Source organism: Nerophis ophidion, linkage group LG15, assembly GCF_033978795.1.
Source record: "Nerophis ophidion isolate RoL-2023_Sa linkage group LG15, RoL_Noph_v1.0, whole genome shotgun sequence".
NCBI classification, from domain to species: domain Eukaryota; kingdom Metazoa; phylum Chordata; class Actinopteri; order Syngnathiformes; family Syngnathidae; genus Nerophis; species Nerophis ophidion.
In genome coordinates, this window is record NC_084625.1 from 26,452,118 (window position 1) to 26,479,980 (window position 27,863).

A 27,863-nucleotide genomic window follows, 5' to 3' on the forward strand; every position below is an offset into this window, starting at 1 on the left:
AGTATATACATTGAATTATTTACATTTTTTTTAATCTGGGGGGTAGGATGAGGAGGGTTTGGTTGATATCAGCGCTTCAGTCATCAACAATTGCATCAACAGAGAAATGCACATTGAAACAGTGTAGGTCTTACTTAATAGGATATGTACAGCAAGCAGAGAACATAGTGAGTTCAGATAGCATAAGAACAAGTATATACATTAGAAATACATTAGATTATTTACGATCCTGGGAGATGGGACGTGAATGGAGGAGGATAAAGGGTTGAAGTTGCCTGGAGGTGTTGTGCTGGTGCATGTACAGTGGATGGCAGTATTGTCCTGTTTAAGAGTGTCACATGCTATTTACGGCAGACAAACTGCCTTACAGTAGAGTGGTAGACGTAAACGTGACTGCTGTTGTTGTGTGTTGTTACCGCGCTGAGAGGACGTTAATGAAACTGCCTTACAATAAACCCACATTAGAAACCAAGAACTCGCCCTCGATCATTCTACAGTTATAACGTCATTGGGCAGACACACTCTCAGACACCTCACTCAGGTCCTCATGGAGATGGAGGGGGCATGGCTGAATTTCGGGAGATTGTCGGTAGAAAATTTGTCCCTGGAGGTTATCGGGAGAGGCGCTGAATTTCGGGAGTCTCCCGGAAAATCAGGGAGGGTTGGGAAGTATGTCCTCAGCATGTCTAGTTGTATAATGACTTTTCAAAATGTATACCATGTGCACCGCAACTTTCTCTGTGCAAATAAGACACGTCGGGGGTGCCCCTGTGCTCAACAAAGGAATATTGCATCTTCCACTTTTCCTGGAATTGTCTTTGCACATAACTAACCTTTCTCTTGACTGCGGACTTTGAAAAAGAAGATATTTGGGGTTGTGGAATATATTTGTATTTAGCCGACGCACAGAGGATAATGTTATTTCCGCAATGCGTGTCATTCCGCTTTTCCTCCCTACAGCAACACGGCGGTCGGCGAGAAGTATGGGATAGTGAGCGCAAAAAAGTGACGGCTATCGGAGTGTTATCCGGCGTCATATAGATACATATGTAGTGTTCATCGTGTGAGGCAATGCAAACTAAACAATTAAAAAAAACAAATAACGGTTTGAATTGGTCCAGGTTATCGGGGACTGTTATTACTGACGGACAAGTGTTGCGGTGTGACTGCAGCCAGGCACGTAAGAAAACCCTCGTCTCCATGGCAATGTCTCTGTCGCTTTCACTCATTTGCCGCTTTTCCACTAACGCTTGGGTAGGCAACCCAGAACGTTGAAAGAGACATTTTGGACCCAAATAACACAACGCTGTCAAGCGCTATTCATATAAAACTCACTGGCCGCACAAACATTAAACTTTCATATAACGGTGGGGGCCGCAAAATAACGTCTCCCGGGCCGCGTGTTTGAGACCCCTGACGTAGAAAGACTGTTTGTTTATGACAATGGTGTCCAAAGAGTTGTCCCGCAGCATTTTGAGACACTTGTGATTTAGGGCTATATAAATAAACATTGATTGATTTTGACAAAAAGTGTCTGCCTCACAATACGAAGGTCCTGAGTAGTCCAAAATTCAATCCCGGGTTCGGGATCTTTTTGTGTGGAGTTTGCATGTTCTCCCCGTGACTGCGTGGGTTCCCTCCGGGTACTCCAGCTTCCTCCCACCTCCAAAGACATGCACCTGGGGATAGGTTGATTGGCAACACTAAATTGGCCCTAGTGTGTGAATGTGAGTGTGAATGTTGTCTATCTGTGTTGACCCTACGATGAGGTGGTGACTTGTAGCTGAAATAGGCTCCAGCGCCCCCCGTGACCCCAAAGGGAATAAGTGGTAGAAAAATGGATGGATGGATAATATCAAAACGTAAAAGTGTAAGAAAAAATGCGCAAAAAATATGTAATGTAATGAGAAAAAGTTTACATACCTTTTGTCCCCTGATTGCATCTTTTTTTTTTATTGTTACAAAATAGATAATATCAAAATGGCCCCAGAATGCTGTGACTTTTCGGTATATGGCCCTTGGTGAAAAAAAACAAAAACAATCATTTTGTGCCTCTTTTTTGAAAGTGGAGCAAACAAGAGAAGAATATGCTAGCTTTTTCACACAAGTGGTTGCCATAAAAAGCCTCCAATGACGCATGACTGTTGAGAATTCTTTAAAATGTACATTCAACACAACAAGGGACCTTCAAAAAAAGAACCGATAAACAACTTGGGAACATTTTTGTTCCTATGTCTTGTTTTATTACTAGCACAAACCCTACATTCACATTTTGGCGTTTTATTGACAATATTGTCATGTAGACGTGTGTGTACAAAGTAAAAGGTCATACTGTCTGTTAACCCAGCAAGTGGTTTTACACCAGTCTGCAAACAAAAGGGTGCACCAACCTCCTTGGCGCCAGGTGATGCCATATGCGTCACGCGCCGATTTGTGAGCATTCCCATGGTCGCTGCAATGTTGAACCAACAAGAGTTTACCTGACTTGTTCAAATGGTCTTGATGCTGCCTCAGAAAATATTTTTTAGCTTCAATCAGTGGTCACCAGCTTGGTCACACACTGCTGTGGGATTGCATTCCACCAGTGTGGTTGTTTTGGTCACTGCACAAACATCACCGCCAAAGTGCAATGAAGAATTTTGTCAAGCCACCACATTCTTTTTTACTCATGAACTCCGAATGGAGTCCTTTTGATAAACACCACACTGTGGGGCGTGCATCTTGGAGGTTGAACTGTTATGTAATGGGTTTGCCAGTATGTGTGGAATCTTACCTCCATAACTCTCTGCGTTAAGACGATGACAACCTTGTTTTTTCAAGAAATAGAGATGCCGCCCCTCAACATTATAACTGCAGTTTGGCATGTGCCATAATGTACATGAGTGGAACACTGTTGTGCTGCCCATCACACAGACAGTAATAACAGGAAACATTGATACAACCTTGGAATATTCTACTAAAGACACATTTCAGAACGTAAATTCCATATAAACTTTAACCTGTTGATGGTTTGAATTAGGGCTGGGCGATATGGCCTTTTTTAAATATATCTCGATATTTTTAGGCCATATTGCGATATAAGATATATATCTCGATAATTTGCCTTGGCCTTGAATGAACACTTGATGCATATAATCACAGCAGTATGATCATTCTATGTGTCTACATTAAAACATTCTTCATTATATTGCATTCATATATGCTACCTTTAAACTTTCATGCCGAGAAGGAAAACAAAATTAAGTCAATTGACCAAAACTGTATTTATTAAAGTTATTAAGCACTGGCACAAACGTTCATGTCATTTCCAAAACAGAAAGTGCAAGATTGTCAGACATTTTAAGTGTCAAATAAAAATGAGCTGCATAATAGGAAATCAAATAGTATTCGTCCTTCGCTATGTGGTAGGTTACGACGGACATTATGAAATTCTCTTCATTCTCTAGCAGGTGACTTTTCAAATGATGTTACATATTAGCAGTGATGCTACTTTTTATAGCAACGCTCGAGCTGCATGCTTGACTTATTACAGTTGTCTGTTCGACATATTCCCACTTGAAGACAAACCACCGTTTTTCTTGGGAATTAATTCTTCCTTCATTCGCACCTTCTTTCTCTCGTATTACCACTCGCAAGGCTCTGCTAGCATCACAGCTAACGTTACCCATGCTGCTACCTCTCTGCTCGGCGAGGGCGTATACGTATGTGACGTATGATGTGACAGTATGTGACGTCCGTAAGAAGGTGCGCCTGCTTGTCTGTGAGGAGTGACAAGAAAGAGTGGGAAGAGCCTGTAGTGTAATGCCCGCAGCTAAAAGCAACTGTGTGAGAACGTATACTCGAGTATCACGATATAGTCATTTTCTATTTGCACAGAGACAAACCCGCAATACATCGTTTATATCGATTTATCGCCCAGCCCTAGTTTGAATTTTATTGGGTTTCACACGTGAAATTGCAGGATTTAAAAAAATGTGGTATTTGAAAAAGGAGGTTGGTTTACAATCACCGGGTGGAACCTCTTTCCAAAATAACATCTCACGCTCAAGCCTTCTGGAGTCACATGGGAATTGTGGAACTCACTCGGGAATGCCATGCAAAATGTGTGTGTGTGTGTGTGTGTGTGTGTGTGTGTGTGTGTGTGTGTGTGTGTGTGTGTGTGTGTGTGTGTGTGTGTGATGTCATCTCTCACGCATATACTGAGCAACCACAGAGCTGTAGCGGCTTAAATGACTTGTGAAAACATTTTGAAAATAAGTTAAGATGAATTGTCAGGAATATTCCACTGACAGTTCATTCTGAAAAGGGCTTCCAAACTATTATTTCATCTGCTTTTTTTCTTTTTCTTTTTTACATCTGATACAGCTGGAGGGATTTAATGTATTAAAGTATTTTACACCACAAGGAGAAGCAGTGGAGAAAGTAGACATTGGTTTTCCACTTTTTGTTTATCCTATCTGGGGCCCTCCAGGTGCCTGAGTGATAAGCCGGATGTCTTCCTCAAGCTGTGGGGAAGGTGTTTATTCAAAGAGTGCACACTGTAACCCTACATAGAAGCCGTGACCTCCTGAGAACCAACGTCCTCTGCAGTGGACATTTGTGTTTGGTAGTTTACTTTTGTCGGAGCTAAAAATTTGCTCTACAATCTCCTGGGAACCAGCGTCCTCTGCAGGGGACATTTGTGTTTGGTAGTTTACTTTTGTCAGAGCTGGAAATTTGGGAAATAATATTCCTGTTATAAAAAAAACACAAATGTCCACTGCAGAAGACGCTGGTTATCAAGAGAATGTAGCACGGGTGGTACAGGAGGACACAAACAATATAGCATAGCAATGTGAGCTACATTGCTAACTTGCAAATACAAGAAAAAAAAACAAATTACATTTACAGATCCCATGTCTGCCTATTTTTCTACAAAGCTGTCCTCTAAATTTTCTCAAAAATAGCAAAACTTTTGAAAAGTTATTTAATACAGTTTCACGTAAGGATTGGCGATATGGCCTAAAATCTACATCACAATATATCACGATACATTATTTTTGTATACATAGTGGAAACTTGATTTTCAAACTTAATTGTCTCTTGAACGGGGTTCATAAATCAAATAGTTCAATCAATCAATCAAAGTTTACTTATATAGCCCTAAATCACGGGTGTCTCAAAGGGCTGCACAAGCCACAACGACATCCTCAGCTCCGATCCCACATCAGGTCAAGGAAAAACTCAACCCAATGGGATGACAATGTGAAACCTTGGAGGGGACCGCAAATGTGGGGACTCCCCCCTGGGCGATTGGTGCAACGGACGTCCAGTGGATCTAACATACTAGTTAACAAGTTTACAAGTTTATTCACAATAACATATAACATTTACAATAGTGGTGAATATCATCATTTAAAGATGTTGGTACGTGAAAGGGTGCCCCAAATAAGGTAGAAGAAGCTTTTGACAGGGGGTCCAAAGGACAATATATACATGGAAAGATCAAATATGGTAGCAAGCACAACGGAAAAAAAACAAAAAACAACAACGCTATATGATAAACACAAGATAATAGTACTAAAGCAAGCATACGCATACATACATACATTCATTCAACCATGCAAAACCCAACAGTAGTCTACCCCACATGAGGCATTAAAGATAGGTGGTTAATAGGTAATTTTTCAGTTTCTTTTTGAAGTTGGAGAATGGAAACAGCATCTTGAGGCTCTCATTAAGCTGGTTCCAAATCTTTGGTCCCCTGCATACGACACTGTGAGCGGTACAAGCCAGTAAACGATGTTTACCTGTTATCAGATCCATCTAAGTTACAAGTGTTGTGGGCATGCTGGGGATGGTAGATAGGAACCAAACTACAGAGCCTAAGATTCAGCTTGTAAATGACTTGATAGGTTAAACAAGCATTTTGATAAATATTGAACTCTGTCAGTCTTAAGAGATGACATTTATGAAATAGATGACATAATAGTGTGAGAGTCCAGTCCATAGTGGGGCCAGCAAAAGATCTTCTTGAGTGGAGACAGGTCAGCAGCGCAGACACGTCCCCAACTGATGCACAAATGAGTGGTCCACCCTGGGTACCAACTTTGGACAGCTAGCGAATCGTCTGTGGTCACCAAATCTGTGAGAGGGGGGCAAAGCAGAAAAAAGACGGCAGATCAACTGGTCTAAAAGGGGAGTCTATTTAAAGACTAGAGTATACAAATTAGTTTTAAGATGGGACTTAAATACTTCTACCGAGGTAGCGTCTCTAAATGTTACCGGGAGGGCATTCCAGAGTGCTGGAGCCCGAATAGAAAACGCTCTATAGCCCGCACACTTTTTTGGGGGCTCTGGGAATCACTAATAAGCCGGAGTCCTTTGAACGCAGATTTCTTGCCGGGACATATGGTACAATACAATCAGCAAGATAGGCTGGAGCTAGACCGTGTAGTATTTTATACGTAAGTAGTAAAACCTTAAAGTCACATCTTTAGAGCACAGGAAGTGAAGTGAATTATATTTATGTAGCGCTTTTTCTCCAGTGACTCAAAGCGCTTTACATAGTGGAGCCCAATATCTAAGTTACATTTAAACCAGTGGGGGTGGCACTGGGAGCTGGAGGGTAAAGTGTCTTGCCCAAGGACACAACGGCAGTGATTAGGATGGCGGAAGCGGGAATCAAACCTGGAACCCTCAAGTTGTTGGCACGGCCACTCTACCAACCGAGCTATGCCGTGCAGGAGAGCCAGTATAGGCCTAATATGATCAAACTTTCTTGTTTTTGTCAAAAGTTCGTATCATGAAGCACATTTCTCCAATATAAACAATGTAAAGATGAATAATGGGATCCAGCCTCAACAAAAGTCCTATTTTAGTGAAGGTTTGTACACTTCTATACCCATGAATTAACTATCTCTTCATTACCAAGCCAAAACAACAACGACATACTGCTGTCCCTGTATGCGCTGCTCTTTTAACATGCACACACACAGATGTCTCTCACAAATGATCAGAAATCCCCAAAATCCTTAACTTTAACCACCATATTGCTACAATAATGAAGGTTTTAAAAAGTAAAATCCACCTATTTTAACATCGGCAGAGGAGCTGAAAAGAAAGCAGTGGACGGAGGTCTCATCACAATTAAAACATGCCGTGATACAAATCCTGCTTCGTCAATTCTTCCATACTTGCGAGCGCCATTTATGTACTCTTCGCAAACATTGAAGTGAATTGTATTTATTTAGCTCTTTTATGGTAATGGTTGCCATCAGAGGGCCACTTTTAACAGTGATTAATAATATACAGTATTAATATAAATGTGTGTATATAAAACGTGTATAATTGTCTATGTATTTGATTATTATGTCTTTTTTTACATATGCTCTACAAAAGAAAATCTTTATATTGTATTGTTGAAAACTGGCAGCTCAGTCGCCAACATTTACCGTAATATTTGCTATTTTTTAGTTTTTTTTTATAACATATAAAATAAATACAATTACATTACATTCAATGAGTAACATACAGAATTACATTGAATGGATGGACAAATTCATGTTTGTTTTTTACACTGTAAAATCTATCGTTGTTGTGTTTTTATAGTGTATTATTACTCTGTAAACATTTTGCATGAACAATTTGATATTGTTGTAATGAAATGAATCAAAAAATAGGTACAAATGTGTGAAAAAAAAGAGCAAAATACGTAAAGCTATATCAAAAATCATAAGTCAAGCAGATATTTAAGTATTTATCTTTAATTTGAACAAAATATATTTTGAAATGTATGATGATACAATATTTTGTTTTATTGTTAGAGATGGTGTAAAGTGAAAATATACGTAATTGCACACAGTACATTTATTTTATGTAATACATGTATTAAGAAAAGATAAGGTACTTTATTAACACATAATGTTTCCACCCTTTCGGGGGCCACACAAATTGACGTGGCGGGCCAGATCTGGCCCCCGGGCCTCAAGTTGGACAACTGTGTCTTATGGTGTGTAGTGTAGCATGTTTAGCTATTTTTCTTCTTCCAGGGCTGGTAACCATGATAAAACATATAGCTTATTTACCGCCACGGAGGCCAGGATTGCTCCATTTGTATTGTATATTGTCTATATCATGCAACCCCAGATTCAGGTTGTAAATGATAATGTTTCAGGGTAAGGTCAAAGGAAGTCATAGTAGACTGCATTTCTAGGAATGTTATAGTAGTGGTTATGGCACGTGTTAGAGTAAAGTCATCCTAATTGTAGGTTTCAAAAAAAGAAAACTTTAAAACAAAATGCTGCATACCAGGAGCAGCGTGGGCTGTGTAAGGGTTAAGACTTTGTTTTGGGTCCCCTGTTGAAGTCCACACACTTATCATTTTCAGCCCGCAAGAGCGTGTCATCATACACTTCATCGAGTCGCAGCCCAAACAGAATTCTGCATGACTTATATGTATTGTTCTCTTCCCAAGTGACTCGTGTCGTTTATCTTTTACATGCGTGCCAAATAAAACACAGGAACTGAGACGTACAACTGCATGAAGTCTAGACATGACTGGACGTGCATGTGGGGGTTTTTTCAGACGGTGCACACCCCTGCTTTGATACGCGAAGAACTGGGAAAAGAAATAGTGATGGACACAAAGGTTCCTCTCTAAAGTCAGCAAGGTGGTAAATCTATTGAGGCTGTTTATGACATCACTATAGTTGACCCATGCAAGTAGTTTTCCTCGACCTGCTTTAAATCTCACACTGGAACTCCATGTATATACTGTATAAACAATGGACGTCTGTTTAACTTTCACTAAATGTTTTATGTATCTGGGCCTGTTTTTTTCCCCTCAGAACTGTAATGTATTTGTGTTGGAGGGGATGGATGGGACTTCATCCTCCAATTTGCATGGTTGCAATAAAGCATGTCATTTTAATAGACGCTGCGCGAAAGACAATAAGTGAGCAAAAATTATGAAAAGGAAAATATATATTTAAATTATGTATTTTGGTCTTCTGTTTTGTCTTTTTTTAAATGTCACCAGCAAGTGACTGTCAGAATGCATACTTCTTTTAGGCACTGACCGATCAATCAAAGGGTGCCCTGTTTTAAGGCCTACTGAAATGAGATTTTCTTATTCAAACGTGGATAGCAGGTCCATTCTCTGTGTCATACTTGATCATTTCGCGATATTGCCATATTTTTGCTGAAAGGATTTAGTAGAGAACATAGACGATAAATTTCGCAACTGTTGGTCGCTAATAGAAAAGCCCTGCCTGTACCGGAAGAATGTGCGCGGGGCGTCACTGGTTGCAGGGCTCCACACATATTACCATTGTTTTTAATGGGAGCCACCAGAGTGTGAGGGACAGTGCTGAGGAAACGAAGCGTATGATATTGATTGAATTTAAGACAGAAATAATCAAAAAGATGACAGAGTGTGCAGCCAATATGGTGAAACAGTTAGAGCATATCACTACTAGTCTGCACTACACAGAAGTAGAATGAGTCTAATGCCAGCCAAAGTTGTTTAAATAAAACCTAAACAGAATACATTTATTCATGAAAATATGAAGAAGCTGCTGGAAGAAGACACCATAGAAGTCCACTTTCTACGTTAAATGTTGTAAATTATCATTACATCACTTCTTAAAACTATAGTAGATGTTTTAGTACATTGTATTGTGGTGTTTTTAGTTTTGAAAAGCATGTATCATGTTAAAAGTATGCTGTTTTGAAGGGGCGAGCACCAATGAAATTAATTTCAATTCATTTCAAAAGGCGACGCTGGTTCCCAATGTAAGGTTTCAAGGTTCTGCGTTTTCCTTGAAATATGATTACCTTATAACGGTTGCGAGTGAGGAAGAATGTCCGCTTTTTCTTTGTTTCCTCCCATTCAGTATCTTTTTTTTTTTGCATTACTTTACTTTTCTCACCGGTTTCATTATCCAACAAGAGGCTTCTCTGTTACTATTACAGAGACTGATGGGTCACGTTGAGGTGGTCTGTTAGCACCTGCCCATTATGCTGAGGGTGTGTGTGTGTGTGTGTTTGTGTGTGTGTGTGTGTGTGTGTGTATTTGTGTGTATTTGTGTGTGTGTGTGTGTGTGTGCGTGTGTGTGTGTGTGTGTGTGTGTGTGTGTGTGTCTGTGTGTGTGTGTGTGTGTGTGTGTGTGTGTGTGTGTGTGTGTGTGTGTGTGTGTGTGTGTGTGTGTGTGTGTGAGTGCGTGTGTGCATGCGTGTGTGTGTTTGTGTGTGTGTCCTTGTATTTCTACCCTTCTTGAGACATCAACAGGGAAAAGTGCCCTCTATATAAGTTCCGGTGAACAAGTTAGGACTGAAATCATGGTCCCAATATGGAAAACCATTGCATCTAATAGAGAGCCAAATACTAGAGTCCGTGAACATTGTTCCAAAGTCAGGATTTTTTAGTTGATTTAATGTGCATACAAAAGTAAACATTGACAGGTGCAAAGGCAACAATATATGATAAAACAAGACAGCAGCTAAAGAAGGACTTCCCTATTCAGCCCCGAAAAAACCTGCCAGGTGAACAGCTTATTTTATGACTTCCGGTGCTTACGTAAGACATCCCGCGTCCCATATGTGACCATAGCATGAACAAATTGCAATTTTAAATTTCCCGGGAGTTTCGTCTTGAAAACGTTGTGTAATGATGATGTATTCGCAAGACGTCACAGGTTTTTAGGAAGTATGAGCGCTGCGCACACACACAGCTAAATGTCGTCTGCTTTAACGGCATAATTACACAGTATTTTGGAGATCTGTGTTGCTGAATCTTTTGCAATTTGTTCAATTAATATTGGAGAAGTCACAGTAGAAAGATGAAGTTGGGAAGCTTTAGCCTTTAGCCACACAAACACACGGTGATTCCTTGTTTAAAAATACTGGAGGTAAAACTTTACTATGGATCAGAGCGCGGTCAAGCGAACATGGATCCCGACTACATGTCAACCAGCAGGTTTCGGTGAGAAAATTGTGGTTAAAAAGTCGCTTCTTACCGGAGAAAAGCTGAACTTGTGCTGTCCATAGCTGCCGTCGACTCCCCTAAGACTTTGGCGTCCAGACACCCGTGGACACACCCCTCCGACTATCAGGTACTAATAAACTCAGTAAAACACTAGCAACACAATAGAAAGATAAGGGATTTCCTACAATTATCCTAGTAAATGTGTCTAAAAACATTGGAATCCGTCCCAATGCAATCGCGGTTTTTTTTTTCTATTTCGTCGCTATCAATATCCTCAAACACAAATCTTTCATCCTCGCTCAAATTAATGGGGAAATTGTCGTTTTCTCGGTCCGAATAGCACTTTTTGTTGGAGGCTCCCATTAAAAACAATGTGAATATGTGACGAGGCCCCACACTTGCGACGTCATTGTCTGCGACTTCCGGTAGAGGCAGGGCATTTCTCTTAACACCGAAAGTTGCAAACTTTATTGTGGATGTTCTCTACTAAATCCTTTCAGTAAAAATATGGCAATATCGCGAAATGATCAAGTATGACACATAGAATGGAGCTGCTATCCCCGTTTAAATTAGAAAATCTCATTTCAGTAGGCTTTTAAAGTAAATAATGAAAATTCAAAACCCAAAAAATTAACTAAGAGTTTACCTTTTTTATATTTGCATCATATGTATGTATCATTAATGTTGTAAATACAAATCTTTATATATCTATAAAGAGGTAGGCATTTTTCAGAGGTTTCAAGAAGTAAACAAATACAAGAATGTATGTGTGTGTGTGTGTGTGTGTGTGTGTGTGTGTGTGTGTGTGTGTGTGTGTGTGTGTGTGTGTGCGCGCGCGTGTGTGTGTGTGTGGGGGGGGGGGGGTTAGAGAGTATGTGTTACAGAGAAAGAGAGAGAGAGAGAGATTCCCTCCCCTTGTTCCTTCCCAAGCTTGACTTCCAGCTGCTGTCACATTCCTGCCCACGTTGCAATTGGCCGAGGCTGCTTGCTCTCTTCTTTTTTCCCCCCTGCTGTTGTAACTTATGTATTTACAGTGTGACGGTGTGTGTGTGTGTGTGTGCATGAGCGAGGATGAAGTCTCCTCCACAGGTTGCTCATGCTGCACTGGGCATTTCAAGGAAATAACTATGAGCTTTTTCTAAGTGTTGATGTGGTGACATTTGGATCATAGAGCAGCAGCATGATGACAGAAGTGGCCTGTCCAGCTTTAATTATGGTAAGTGCATTTTGAATTAGAGTAATATACAGATAGGTATCCCAACCCTCCTTGAGGTAATTACAGCTCGTGAATATAGTACTTTCGCACCACCAAGTTGAATGTTTAATGTTTAACTTAAATTGCACAACTTTCAACAGGCTGTCTGATAAAACATGATTTTAAGATGCATGACTTCCTGTAAAAAAATGAGGTTATTAATTATCCAAAATGATCCATACCCAAGCCCAATTTTACCAGGGACAGGATTAAATAGGCTTCGCTTCTTCCCCCTTCCTTTCAGACATGTTGAATTGGGGAAAGTGAAAACATGCTAAAAAATCATTTTGAGCTCTTGGGTTTGTTTTGTTGTTGCTGTTGTTTAACTTAAGAAAATAGCAACGTAACGTAACAAGCAGGTTTACTGCTAATCTGCATGGCATCCCAAAATAGTTATTAGAATGCTGGGTTAATGTTAAAGTTAGGGATGTTCCAATCAGGGTTTTCCGATACAGATCATCCATGAGTGAGATCGGCCGATACCAATACTGATACTAAAATTTTCTGTTTATTTATGGTGAGTGCCTTTAGTTTTAGCCATCAAAGTCCACCTGTGTCCACGGAATTATTTTCCGAGTTTGTAAACATTGATAAAAACAACATCAAAAAATGTCCATCTAATCTCTCTATAATTGATCATATAGATACTATCCTTGGTGTCAACACCATTAATTTATGAATCGATCCGCGCTCCCATTACTTGTCTACTTCTGGCTGACACACCAACAATTGCTTTTGTATTATCCTGTCGCTACACTCTGCTTATAATTAATGTACTTGTTAATTTCTTGTTACTTTCTGCTGCAAACTTTACGACGCACTTAATTCTTGGTGTCGTTTGAAGCCGGCTTAGCGATTAGCTTAGCTATTAGCATGCCTGCACCTGGCTTGCTCTGGGTTTGTAACATGTGTAGCCTCATCCTCCAGTTGAGTATCTCATAGTCAGTTTCATATCATACATGTAGTACATAATATACATACATATCTCCAGAGAACAGTCTTGTGCTCAATGGCAATATTATTATGTTTATATAATGTAAAAAACGCAATTTCTTTGCCACAGTGGAGGTAATAATTAGCTTTGTGGGGGCCGCTCCAGACTCTGTATGAAGACACATAATTAGCTGCTAGCAGCTGGTCAGCTGGGTGTCTAACGATGCGTTCCATTTGCACTGTTTGTCACAATTTCAACTGAAACGCACCTCGATATTGGATTTCCTACTCGTCAAGTCGGAACATTCTCACCACCACAGAGTTTGCCTCAAAGATGGCTGTTCTGAGTATAAACAACATAAGCTTCTATGATATCCGTTATCAACACTTCTGATTAGTTTTTCTCGCACCAAATCAGCTATATACGATGTATATTGAACGTTTATATATGGTAAAGTTACTGTAGCTTAAACAAGCTTTTTTTTCATGTGGTGCAAATGTCCCACATCGCTAGAAATAGCATCAGTGTATTCTAGGGGTGTGACGGTACACAAAAATTTCGGTTCGGTACGTACCTCGGTTTAGAGGTCACGGTTCGGTTCATTTTCGGTACAGTAAGAAATCAACAAAATATACATTTTTTGGTTATTTATTTACCAAATTTGTAAACAATGGCTTTATCCTTTTAACATTGGGAACACTATAATAATTCTGCCCACGTTAATCCACATTAAACCGCCTCAAGTTGTTGCTTTGATTAAATAAAATGAAAAAACCTTTCTTCTACATATAAAAAGTTTAACATTAAACAGTTTCCATTGAAACTGTTTAATGTCAACTCATCATGCTTACTTTATTACAGCATTTGGGAAGCCTGTAGTTGACTTTTATTATGTAAATGTTGTATTTTTATCAACATGTGATAGCAGGGACCCTGCTATTCAAAACTAGGCTGGCACATTAATAATGATTCATGTGACTATAGCTGAAAAATAGTACAATTGCAATAGGAGAGACTATTCATCCCTAAACACAATGGAGTTCAATGAAATAACAGACAGACAGAGCTTTGCTGCCCCTAAAACACGCACACGCACGCACGCACACACACACTCACACACACATACACACAGAAAAATGAGCTAACTTTACGCTAAAAGCTATATAGCCTTCATCTCAAGCCTATACTGTGAGTGAGCTGACCTGCAGTTTAAGTTTCTAGAAGGTCAACCGGCTCTTAGTGATGTTTGCAATAGTTGTGACTGGGAAGTGTTTTTTATCATTTGGGTAGAGTCTGCTCCTCCCCTGCTAGACGAATATCTGCTCGACGCTAAAGCATCGACTACATCGCTCTGAAGTCTGAATACGCACTGCTGATTGGCTGTTACATCGCTCTGAATACGCACTGCTGATTGGCTGTTACATCGCTCTGAATACGCACTGCTGATTGGCTTTGTATGTAACCAATCAGATGGTTGTGTGGGCGGGACAATGAGGCAGGGACAGAGGCAGAAAGCGGAGCAGCTTGTGAAGACTTCTGCTTCCGAACTTGTTCGGTACGCCCGGGTGCCGAACCGAAGCCCCCGTACTGAAACGGTTCGATACAAATACACGTACCATTACACCCCTAGTGTATCCTCTTCATCCACCATGTTTAAAAGCTGCAGAAAGAGTCTATATTTTCTCATAAGTTGTTAACATTCAGACAAGGCAAGCACAAAAATAACTTTCGTGGATGTGGCCATCTCGATTTCCGACCTCGTAACTGGAACACTCACAACCCGGCTTAGACATCAGTCCCCGCTCTGACTTCCAATTTCTGAGCTACCACACTATAAAGATAAACACAGTGTCAACTAGAGGGTTTTTTTTTTTGATTGAATGAAACTTTTATTAGTAGATTGCACAGTACAGTACATATTCCGTACAATTGACCACTTAATGGTAACACCCGAATAAGTTTTTAAACTTGTTTGTCGGGGTCCATGTTGTCATTAAGTCGCCAGATCACATACTTTGGTTTGACACAGCCTGAGTTAAAACCATTAAACCAGACTTAAGTCATGATTGTGCAACCAAAAGAAGACTGTCTATGTTTACTCAACATGTCTTATCTGAAGTTTTACTGTTTGCTACATGCCAAATAGAAAGCATCTGCCCTGAGGTATGTGCGCGTCTGATATAGTCTCTACCATAGACAGAAACTGTACTTTACCAGATTCCACAACTCAGCGCTGAAATTCTGCCTTTAATTCCAGACTTAATAATGCATGAAGCTGGGAAGTAAAAAGAAAAGAATGCAGAGTAGCAGTTCTAGTCAAAAACAATATAATAGATGAATACCAGATGCTTGGTTATAGAAGTCCTTGCGCTTTCATGATATCCTTTTCCTTCCTTCTTATCTCAGTGCACTCTTTCCTCTGCTTGTTTCTGCACTCACACGTCAACTATGTCAGAGATCGGGTTTAGAAATACCTTTTTTCCGTCCCTTCTCGCCTATCTGTCACATGCCTGGATAAACACGACTTGATCCCCTACATATTGGACTTAAGGTGACGCTGTACACCCCAGTTAGAAATTCAAAAGAGAGATTTCCTCATCCTCTTGTGAGTCAGCTGCCACAACAATGGACTTTCTTTCCTGTGAGGATGTCGGGTTTCAGGGTCAAAGGTTGCAAGATTTATTTATTTTTTTGTACTATTGAGCGAGTGACTTGGGGAAAACAACTTTTGAAGGAGATTCAAGGACAGGTTGTGTTTTCAGCACAAATACATAAACATGATCAATCTTAGTGTTTTGTGCTTTCAACTGATTGCAGCCTTGTTGAGCGATAAACAGAGCATGCACTGATAACAAGGGAGGAGAATAAGCGCATTTTGGACTATAGGAGTCACTGGGAAGGGGACTCCATATTAAATAGCGACTGTGATACAAAGATGGCATTGTCAGGTGGGAGGAGGAGGAGAGGCTGATGCTGGAATGTAAGGGGTGGGGACAAAATGAAGAAAAGCTATAAGAAAAAGCACAATAGTTAAGTAGATAACCTTTGAAGCATACAAGAGTACGTCTGCGGCACATTCCAGAAACAAAATTAAACAGGAAAACTACAAAAATTTAAACATAAAAAGTCTCAAAAATCTTGAAATGTTGACGCCATTAACCCAGTGTCTTGTCACCAATAACACAAAACTGTGATCCAGGCTTTTTCAACCCCTTTTATCGAATCAAAATAGCCCCCACATACTTTTTGTCATTGTGTTAGTGTTCTACTTGGCACTGATGCAAGTGGACTGTAGCAGCCACAAGTAGCTTTATTTTCAGCATTAAAGTGAACCTATTATGCAAAAAAAACCTTTCTTACCTATTGGTACCTCTTTTTGTGTGTTTGAAATCTGCAAAAGTCAAAGAAAATTTGCAATCCAATCATTGCGGAGATTTTTATGAAACAATCTCGCCTTCCTTCATATTTCCTCCAAACGAACCGTTTAGAATTGGCACAACTTGTACTGTTTTTCCAAAGTGTCAGAGGACACCTCCATATATGGTAGAAATGTACCCAAAGTGCTTTGCGAGAGTCTGCCATTGTAGTTCGAAGCTGTAGTTAATAAGCTTCTTCGTTTGCTGTTTCCTCTTGTTCTCGGGCAGACTGGCTTATACATCATACTTACCAACCTTGAGACCTCCGATTTCAGGAGGTGGGGGCGTGGAGCGAAGGCGTGGTTGGGGGCGTGGTCGGGGGTGTGGTTGGGGCGGGCCGTGGTTAAGAGGGGAGGAGTATATTTACATCTACAATTCACCAACTCGAGTATTTCATATATATATATATATATATATATATATATATATATATATATATATATATATATATATGAAATACTTGATTTTCATTGAAATCTGGCTATATATATTAATTATATTACATATATAAATAAAATAAATAGTTGAATTTCAGACGGCACCTATCAAATACACAGTAATAAAAACACAGTTGTTCTACTAACTGTACTGTGCTTACTGGTTACTAAAAAAAAAACAAAAAAAACTTACCTTTCACTATTTGAGTAACCTTTGTTCTGCCATTTGCGTACTTGCGAGAGTCGCTTGCCGTCAGGTGCGCAACACCACATAAATCGTTGGCCAATCAAAAAGCAACCCCATAATGCTATGCCAACATTCACCAGGAGATGGCGACAGACAACATAGAATCACTCTATTACCATGGCTGTAACTTCCTCGTTCTTCTGATTTGTCTCCTTGTGTGTACAGTTTTTAATTAAAATCCGTAGATGTTGTAACGCGATTGGGCAGGCAAGCTGTTTATATAGTGGGAAAGCGGACGTGAAAACAGGCTGTCCCCATTCAGGTCCGCTTGGAGCTGGAGGGGGCCTGTCTTCCAGCTCTGCTGAATTTCGGGAGATTTTCGGGAGAAAATTTCTTCCGGGAGGTTTTCGGGAGAGGCGCTGAATTTCGTGAGTCTCCCGGAAAATCCGGGAAGGGTTGGCAAGTATGTTATACATGCACATGAGTCCTCTGCTTTTCCCTTTTCTAATACAAAATTGTGTATACCACAGTTCAAACTTATATCTCTCAGTGGGTTTGCTATGAAAGTGTTTAAAACTACACAAAAATATGTCATGATCCGTGGCCGGATCATGTTTGGTTTAGTTATGTTCTGTTAGTTTTGGACTCCCTTAGTTCCTGTTTTCTGCACCTCTGGGTTTGTTCTGGTTTCCATGGGGATTAATTGGGTTCACCTGCCTTTGGTTAGTGGTCGGCACGCTTACCTGCTATCGACCACTAATCATAGAGCTTTTTATTCTCGTTGCTCATCACACTCGGTCTGGCTTCATTGTTTGCTATACGCAACAGGATACGATGTTATTTCTTGGCTCCTAGTTTATGATTCCTGCGCTAAGTGGTTATCTTAGCTTCCCGTGCAATCGGCACATATTCTTTTTGCTTTTTTTCTGTTTTTGGTACGTATTTGATTTACGATGATTAAATCATGTTCCTACGCACACCTTCTCCGGAGTGGTCCGTCTGTATCCCGGGAGAACGAACCCCGCAGTAAGTTGCGACCCAGTCGTAACAAACTAAAAACGCATAACTCTTGTTTTTGCTGCTATTTTTCATGAGTTGAAATGAAAGATCTAAAACTTTTACTATGTTCACATTTCTTCTTTGGCAAGTTAATCCATCCCCCCTCACAGGTGTGGCATATCAAAATGCTGATCAAACAGCATGATTATTGCACAGGTGGGCCTTAGACTGCCCACAATAAAAGGCCTCTCTGAAATAGGCACTTTTATCACACATCACAATGCCGCACATGTCACAAGTTTTGAGGAAGAGTGCAGTTGGCATGCTGACAGCAGGAATGTTCACCAGAGCTGTTCATTGTTCATTTTCATTTCTCTACCATAAGCCGTCTCCAAAAGCCATTCAGAGAATTTGGCAGTACATCCAACCGGCCTAATAAGCGCAGACCATGTGTAGCCACACTAGCCCAGGACTTCTACATCCAGCAGGTGCACCCCATTATCATCTGAGACCAACCACTCAGACAAATGCTGCAACAATTGGTTTGCATAACCAAAGAATTCCTGCTCTAACTGTGAGAAACAGTCTCAGTGAAGCACATCTGCATACTTGTCGTCTTCATCAGGTTCTCGATCTGACTGCAGTTTGTCATCATAATCGAGTTGAGTGGGCAAATGCTCATATTCGATGGTGTCTAGCACGTTGGAGAGGTGTTCTGTTCACAAATGAGTCCCGGTTTTCACTGTTCAGGGCAGATGGCAGGCAGCGGGTGTGTCGTCGTGTGGGAGAAGGGTTTGCCGAAGTCAACTTTGTGAAGCAAGTGGTCCATAGTGGGTGTGGGGTTACAACAAACGCAAGTGGATTTTATTGATGGCATTTAGAATTCCTAGAGATCCGGTGACAAGAATCTGACACATTGTTGTGCCAGTCGCCCGAGACCATCACCCCATGTTGCAGCATTACAATGCACAGCCCCATGTTGCTAGCATCTAGGATTCCTGGAAGCTGAAAACATCCCAGTTCTTGCATGGCCAACATACTCACCGGAAAATGTCACCCATTGAGCAAGTTTGGGATGCTGTGGATCGGCGAATACAACCTGATCAACTCTATATGAAGGAGATGTGTTGCACTGCGTGAGGCAAATCATGGTCACACCAGACTGACTGCTTTTCTGACACCCCCAGACCCTGAGTAAAGCATAAGAGTGGCCTTTTATTGTGGCAGCCAAAGGCACATCTGTGCAATAATCATGTTGTTTAATCAGCATCTTGATCTGTGAGCTGGGATGGATTATTTTGGTTAAGAAAAGTGCTCACTAACATATTTAGACAGATTTGTGAACAATATTTGAGAGTAATAGGTAGTTTGTGTATATGGTAAAAGTTCTAGATCGTTGAGTTCAACACAAGAAAAATGGAAGCACAAAAAAAAGCTGTGTTTATATTTTATATAGAAGACGCTGTTGAAGTGGAAGCACGTAACTAAGACCGCCCACAAAATGGTGCGTCCCTTAAGAGATGGTCAGAAAGCAACTTGAAGATGATCTGTAAAACATAATCCATACACAAATTTGACCAAATAATCACTATTACATATTAGGCAGACCACAAGGAAGTGTTGTAAATGTAGAAAACTAAATCATAATATGACCCCTTTAAGTGAATCCTCTGTACAGACACCATGCTTATTTGCACATGCCAGATTAACTAACAAATGGCGACATATAAACATCACACTTTTCTACAGTTGAGTTGAGAAAAAATATCAATATTGCACTTGTTATATGTCGTGAACATAAAAATACGCTTTGCCAATGATAATGATAATAATAATAATGGATTAGATTTATATAGTGCTTTTCTATGCACTAGACACTCCAAGCACTCATAGGGAAGTGAGACCCCATCATTCATTCAGTCCACATTCACACATGGGTGGTGGTAAACTACATTTATAGCCACAGCTGCCCTGGGGTTGACTGACCGAAGCGTGGCTGCCAATTTGCGCCGACAGCCCCTCCGACCACCACCAAACATTTTTACACCAACGTGAGCGGCACTGGGGGTAAGGGTGAAGTGTCTTGCCCAAGGACACAACGGCAGTGACTTGGATGACAGAGGTGGGGATCGAAACTGAAACCCTGGGCCGTCCCCGTCTGCTACCTATAACACAAAATTTATATGCAGGCTGTTTTATACCAAAGTAATTTGCATATCTATGTTGGATTATCCTTTTTGCAACATTTTCATTAACACAATGGTCTCCTTGGTGGAAAACAACACTCCAGGCTTAGAGGATATTGATGGACTTGATAGTCAGTATGTTCTTTTCTGTGCTCAAATAGGTCCACACAAGTCAGGTTTCTTTTTAGACAGTGTTTTTAAACTTTATCCGTTCTTGGGTCAAACTTTAGATGACCTCTTCATACCATTTAGATACTTCAGTTCATTCCAGTTCATTCAATCATTGAACAAGCATTCCATTGTGTCTATCACAGCAAGTTTTGGACCAATCCGCCCACCTTTACTTTTGAGATAATGGAAAGTATCAGGATGCCAGATGTGCGTGCTATCTTTACATCTGGATGCGGGTCAACACACTACAGCAGCTTTGATTCAGTCAGAGAAAAGCAAGGCTGAAGACTTGTCTGCACCTGCCCAGGTAGGAGCTCACCTGGTGCAAGCAGAAATAAATGAAGGATGGGGGCAAGAAGGGAAGAGGTTGAGAACAAAAGAAGAACGAACAACTTTCATTCCTAAGAAAAAAAAAAAGTCTCAGTTTAAGACGTCTTTTGTGTGGTTTGTCCAACATCATGCACCCATTATACATTGTTGTTTTTTGGGACAAAACACTGGAATGTGCAGCCTATAAATTAAGCTGATGTTCTACTTAATGTGTATGGATGTTTGTTCGAAGTGTGGTTTGTGTGTGCAGGCAAAGGACAATGAGGGTGTGAAAGCAGCACAGGAAAACACCCTCGGAAAGGAAGTTGGTGATGAATTCGGGGAAGCGGCGTGGGGCCGACTTTGATTTGGAGTTTCCGATGCTGGTGGAAATAATGTGGGATTACACATGGTGGAAGGGGAAGATGAGGACATCTCATCTTGATCAGGATGCTACTTGCTGGATTATCAAGACATTTTCAGATGAAGTTCAAGGGTGGAATGTGTGGGGCTGATGTTTGTATTCATCCTTCAGAGTTGTAGTTTGTTTATTTCCAAAAAGGGTGGAGTAAACAAAACAGATTTGTGGAATTATTTTTGTCACACACACTCGGGGCACAAGCCAGCATGATGACACTCCCTAACCATCACATTACCAGACCTCTGGATTTAAAGGAACATTTCTACTGGTTTGTGTGTTTGTGTGTGTGTGTTTCCCCCTTAAGTGGTATTTTCCCCTTGGAACACTTTCACTCAAAAAAGATTCTCTCATGTGCCAGTTGGGCATGCAAAACACAGCTGTTATGCTTTGAGTAGCTATATCCCTACAAGCTTGTTTCGCAGGGAAACCAGCCTCTTGTGTTTTTTCCTGACCTAATATATATATATATATATATATATATATATATATATATATATATATATGTATATATCCATTCTCTACCGCTTGTCCCTTTTGGGGTCGCGGAGGGTCTCTGGAGCCTATCTCAGCTTCATTCGGGCGGAAGGCTGTGTACACCCTGGACAAGTCACCACCTACAATGAATTATAATGTTTTTATAGTGAAGCAGAGTTCCCCATTAGAAACAATGTCAACATGAACAATAACAATAGCTCAGTTACAGCTTGTGTTATTCTATTCTTTTACATGTCTTTTATGTTGCACAATTGCACCAAGAAAAATTCTTAGTTTGTGAACCCGTTCTCAAATAATGGCAATAAAAACTATTCTGATTCTGATTCTGTTTCTGATTCTAATTCTGATTCTGATTCTGGATCTAGCCTCTGAAAAAAGTCCCTATTTGTCTATATATACTGTGTATGTATATATATATATATATGTATATATATATATATACATATATATACATATATATATACATTATATACATCTCAAACAAACATATCTATAGGGTTATAACAATGTATTTATTATCAAAGCAACACAACAACGGCAAGTGCAACTGTCGACACGCACAAACAAAAGTCCCTTTAGTGTTCTCAAAAACGCTAACAACCATGTTGCTAAAGTAAACCAAAAGAAAACTAAAAGCCTCTTTAACTTGCTGTTGGCGAATGTTTGTGGCATGCACTCGACAGGAAGAGATGTCGACAGAGACACGAGGCAGAGAGAGGTGGGATATTTTTTTGGAGGGGCAGTGTGTGTGGATTCCCCCTCCTCTTTAAGTTTAGGTCCACAGCAAATCCCTCCTTCTTTCCAGGCTGGTTTGGAATTTTCAATCCGTATTGAATGAGCAAAATAGACAAAACTTGGTGAATGGCAAGAGAAAAAACATGCCAATGTTCAGAGAGTTGCAACCGAGTAATGGACAGCGTGAACAGGATGTTGCGTAGGGCAGAGCGAGTATGGCTTAAGGCTTTCAGCGACACATAAAATAAATGAATGAATGAAACATTCGAACACCAAGATAAGGTTCACTCACAGACGCATATTTGGCTCCATCAAAAAGTTTGCAAATAGAGGGGCTCGTTAAAAGAGGTTCCACTGTATACTGTATATACTGTACATGCAATCTTATTCATTAATATAGTATTTGCTGTAGTAATAACATTACATAGTGCTGTATAATTTTCTGACCCCTGACCCTACTCCTGCATCACTATACTGCATAGGTAAGAAGCTACTTAACCAGTAAGAAGCTGTATGTGAGGTTAGGCGAACACACGTCGACAGCATTACCTTGCCTTACCCCAGGGATCAATCTTGCAACCAAAATCATTAAATCTCTATATAAATGACATAAGTAAAGTTAAAAAGAAGTTAAAGTCAATACTATTTGCAACCAATACGGCCTTATTTTTTAAAGAAAATTACATATAGAACCTTTGTCTTCAATTTGGCCGATGAGACCGAACGAGTTCAATAAGCTATATGGCCGGGAGCAGGGTGTTCATGTCACATGCAAACAGCCAGCGTTCTAAAAGCTGCTATTTTGTCGCCATTTTGTGGCCAACGTAAGTAACCCAAACTTTGATTGTATATTCACGGAAACACATATGACCCGATCCAAACAACCTCTCCTAGTCATGGTTCGAACAAAAATAAAGGCAACCAACAGAAAAATTCCATACACAAGGTCACACATAACAAAAACTGCTCAATGAACGTTTTTGGATAATACAAACAACATCCAATCAATAATAAAAAAAATCCAAATTGCACCCATTTAAAACCATTACAAGGGATGATGGGAAACATTTAAAACCCTCCTTCCACATATATTCATATTTAGCGCATTTTAGCTGCTTGATATTTCTGATTGATTAAAAAAGGTTGTCACGGAAGTAAACCATACTTGCCAACCGTCCCGATTTTCCCAGGAGACTCCCGAATTTTAGTGCCCCTCCCGAAAATTTCTCTCGATTTCCACCCGGATAACAATATTGGCGGGGTGATTTAGAGGCACTGCCTTTAGCGTCCTCTACTTCCTGTCGTCACGTCCGCTTTTCCTACATACAGACAGCGTGCCGGCCCAGTCACATAATAAATGCGGCTTTAACACACACATAACTGAATGCAAGGCATACTTGGTCAACAGCCATACAGGTCACACTGAGGGTGGCCGTATAATAAACTTTAACACTGTTACAAATATGCGCCACACTGTGAACCCACACCAAACAAGAATGACAAACACATTTCGGAAGAACAGCCACACCATAACACAACATAAACACAACAGAACAAATACCTAGATCCCTTGCAGCACTAACTCTTCCGGGATGCTACAATATACACCCCCTATCACCATACCCCGACCCCAATCCCGCCCCCCACCTCAACCCCCCTCCCCATCTCCCGAATTCGGAGATCTGAAGGTTGGCAAGTATAAGGATACTGTACGGAATCAGGGAAGGGATATGAGCAGAACAGTGAGTGCAGTACCAGCTACAGCCCTATGAGGGGGCTGCTGTGCAAATGTCTCACACTCAAACTAACCGGTAAACATTTTTTATGGATCTGACTATTATTTAAAAATGTTTCCCTTTAGGGGACCTGTTTTTTGGTCCCCATAATGTCAAAGGTCCCCTAAAGTGACTTTCAGAATGGATTTGATTATCATTTATTTGGGTCATCTCCCGAATACAGAGGTCTCATTGCTGGCAAGTATGAAGTAAACAAGTTAGAGGTTGAACTTTCACATACTCTCAACAACTAATTATAATAACTATCAATCAATCAATCAATCAATCAATCAATCAGTCAATCAATCAATCAAGGATTATTTATATAGCCCTAAATCACTAGTGTCTCAAAGGGCTGCACAAACCACAACACCAACCACTACGATATCCTCGGTAGAGCCCACATAAGGGCAAGGAAAACTCACACCCATTGGGACGTCGGTGATAATGATGACAATGAGAAACCTTGGAGAGGACCGTATAAATCAATTTTATATCCATTAAATGTTCAGGGTGTACCCGTCTACCGCCCAAATGCAGCTGGGGTAGGCACCAGCGACCCCCCGCGGCCCCAAAAGGGACAAGCGGTAGAAATTGGATGGATGAATGGATTATATTATTATAGTAACATGTACTCATACTATAATACAAGCTCTGCTTCTTCCGATTCCTTTTGGGACATGTTGTCATGAGAAGCTGGAAATATGTGATATACCATATTGTAACTGTATGCATGATCGAAATAAACTAATACCGCAACCATCATAACCATTTCTCTTACGTGCCCTTTAGCCATTGAATTGTACTAAGAAAGTGTTCCCCTTGACTTTATTGCAGGATTCCGACATGATGTCCCAACCAGAGTCAGATCAGAGGCCTCCAGAACCCAAGGTAATGGCCATACAACTGCCCTCATGTATAAATGTATTCAGTGTCCACTGTCCTTACTTTGTGTCTTAAAAAAGTCCTTCCTTTTCGTCTAAAAGGCTTCATGTTTCTATATGCCCTCACTTTGTGTGTAAATGTGCTCATAGTGTCCAAAAGGCCTACCTAAATGTGTAAATGTCCCCACTTTCTGTCGTCATGTCCAAAAAGTCCCCAGCTTGTGTCCAAATGGCCTCACTTTCTCTCTAATGTTCTCACGTTGGGTCCAAATGTCTTGTGTGTATTTATCTCCGAGTGCCTCGATTACTTTGCATGTAACTTTCTATTTTATGTCAAATCTCCTCACTTTGTGTCTATGTGCCCAAATCATCCAAATGCCCAATCTGAATGTGTAAACGTCCCCACTGTTTCTTTATGTCCTTGCCATATCAACATGCACTATATTGCCAAAAGTATTTGGCCACCCATCCAAATTATGAAAATCAGGTGTTTTATAATCACTTTGCCTGGCCACAGGTGTATAAAATCAAGCACTTAGGCATGGAGACAGTTTCTACGAACATTTGTGAAAGAATGGGCCGCTCTCAGGAGCTCAGTGATTTCCAGTGTGGAACTGTCTGTCACAGAGTGTTGGTGACGAACCCCAAGATGCAGAGATGGCAGGTTTGGTGCAGGAAAACATGATATAATGTTCAGAGACAGGGAACAGGAAACAGCAAACAGGAGAACTAGGAACAGCTAACAGGACACAGCATACAGCTACAACGACAAGTAAGTAGACAATGACATTGACAAGTATTAGCACGTCAGGTAGTAGCGACAGGTAGTAATGACAAGTAGTAACGACAATACTCCACCACTGAATGGAGGACAAAGCAGGTTTAAATAGCAGCCGGCCGACTGACACCAGGTGTGGCCAGGTGCCAATCAGCCGCAGCTGAGGGGAAACAGCGCTCAGGGAGAAAAGCAGGAAATAACCAAAATAAGAGTGCGGACAGGAAAAAAAGACAGAGGAAAAACCAAAACATAACTAAACTGTCAGTGACAAACCTGACACGGTCGTAGGATGCCACCTTTGCTATAAATCCAGTCGTGAAATTTCCTCGCTGCTAAATATTCCAAAGTCAACTGTCGGATATATTATAAGAAAATGGAAGAGTTTGGGAACAACAGCAACTCGGCCACGAAGTAGTAGGCCACGTAAACTGACAGAGAGGGGTCAGCGGAGGAATTATGGTGTGGGGTTGTTTTTCAGGAGTTTGGCTTGGCCCCTTAGTTCCAGTGAAAGTAACTCTGAATTTTCCAGAATACCACAACATTTTGGACGATATAAGGCTCCCAACCATTGTGGGAACAGTTTGGAGAGGGCCCCTTCCTCTTCCAACATGACTGTGCACCAGTGCACAAAGCAAGGTCCATAAAGACATGGATGACAGAGTCTGGTGTGGATGAACTTGACTGGCCTGCACAGAGTCCTGACCTGAACCCGATAGAACACCTTTGGGATGAATTAGAACGGAGACTGAGAGCCAGGCCTTCTCGACCATCATCAGTGTGTGACCTCACCAATGTGCTTTTGGAAGAATGGTCGGAAATTCCTAAAAACACACTCCGCAACCTTGTGGACAGCCTTCCCAGAAGAGTTGAATCTGTAATAGTTGCAAAAGGTGGGCCGACATCATATTGAACCCTATGGGTTAGGAATGGGATGGCACTCAGAGTTCATATGTGAGTCAAGGCAGTTGGCCAAATACTTTTGGCAATATAGTGTATGTTTGTCCAAAAAGGCTTCACATTTTTCTTCATGTCTTCTTTTTGTGTCTAAGTGTGCATAGTGTCCAAAAGTCCTATCTAAATGTGTACATGTCCCCACTATGTGTGTCTTTATGTCCTTGCTGTCTCAAAATGTCCCCAACTTGTGACAAAATGTCTCCATTTTGTGAATCTTTGTCCTTAAATTGTGCAAATGTCCTCAGTGTCTAAATGTAGTTGCTCTGCTTGTAACTCCCCTTTCTGTCTAAAAGGTTACACAATCTTTCTAAATGTCCTCACTTTGCGTCTCTGAGTTCATAGTGTCCAAAGGTCCTGTCTAGATGTGTAAATGTCCCTCCCCACTTTCAGTCTAGAGATCTCATATGTGTGTCCAAATAGCCTCACTTTCTGTCTAAATGTTCTTTTACGTAGAGTCAAAATGTATTCATTTTTTTATCTTCAAAACAGCAACATTTGTTTCTAAATGCTCTTGTTTTATTTCTATAATACACTATATTGCCAAAAGTATTTGGCCACCAATCCAAATGATGAGAACCAGGTGTCCTAATCACTTGGCCCGGCCACAGGTGTATAAAATCAAGCACTTTGGCATAGAGAATGTTTCTACAAACATTTGTGAAAGAATGGGCCGCTCTCAGGAGCTCAGTGATTTCCAGCGTGGAACTGTCATAGGATGCCACCTGTGCAACAAATCCAGTCTTGAAATTTCCTCGCTGCGAAATATTAAAAAGTCAATTTTCGGCTTTCTTATAAGAAAATGAAAGAATTTGGGAACAACAGCAACTCAGCCACCAAGTGGTAAGCCACGTAAACTGACGGAGAGAGGTCAGCGGATGCTGAAGCGCTTAGTGCAAAGACTTTCTGCACAGTCAGTAGCTATATAGCTAGGTTTGGAGGTTGCCAGGGGAACGATGCATTT

The 27,863-nt window shown here is 40.7% G+C and overlaps 1 protein-coding gene across 6 annotated transcripts in view; it reads left to right on the plus strand.

Moving 5' to 3' along the window:
* Positions 1-27,863, plus strand: part of phldb2b (pleckstrin homology-like domain, family B, member 2b) — a 108,018-nt gene that overhangs the window by 2,935 nt on the left and 77,220 nt on the right. For 3 of the 6 annotated variants that reach the window (XM_061921933.1, XM_061921937.1, XM_061921936.1), the window contains exons 1-2: positions 11,904-12,182; positions 25,124-25,177. In XM_061921933.1, coding sequence (XP_061777917.1) covers positions 12,147-12,182; positions 25,124-25,177 — 90 coding nt within the window. In that variant the 5' untranslated portion in view covers positions 11,904-12,146. Of the gene's footprint in view, positions 1-11,903; positions 12,183-21,131; positions 21,550-25,123; positions 25,178-27,863 lie in introns of those variants that run through there. The other 3 variants (XM_061921934.1, XM_061921938.1, XM_061921935.1) reach the window with 3 other exon arrangements.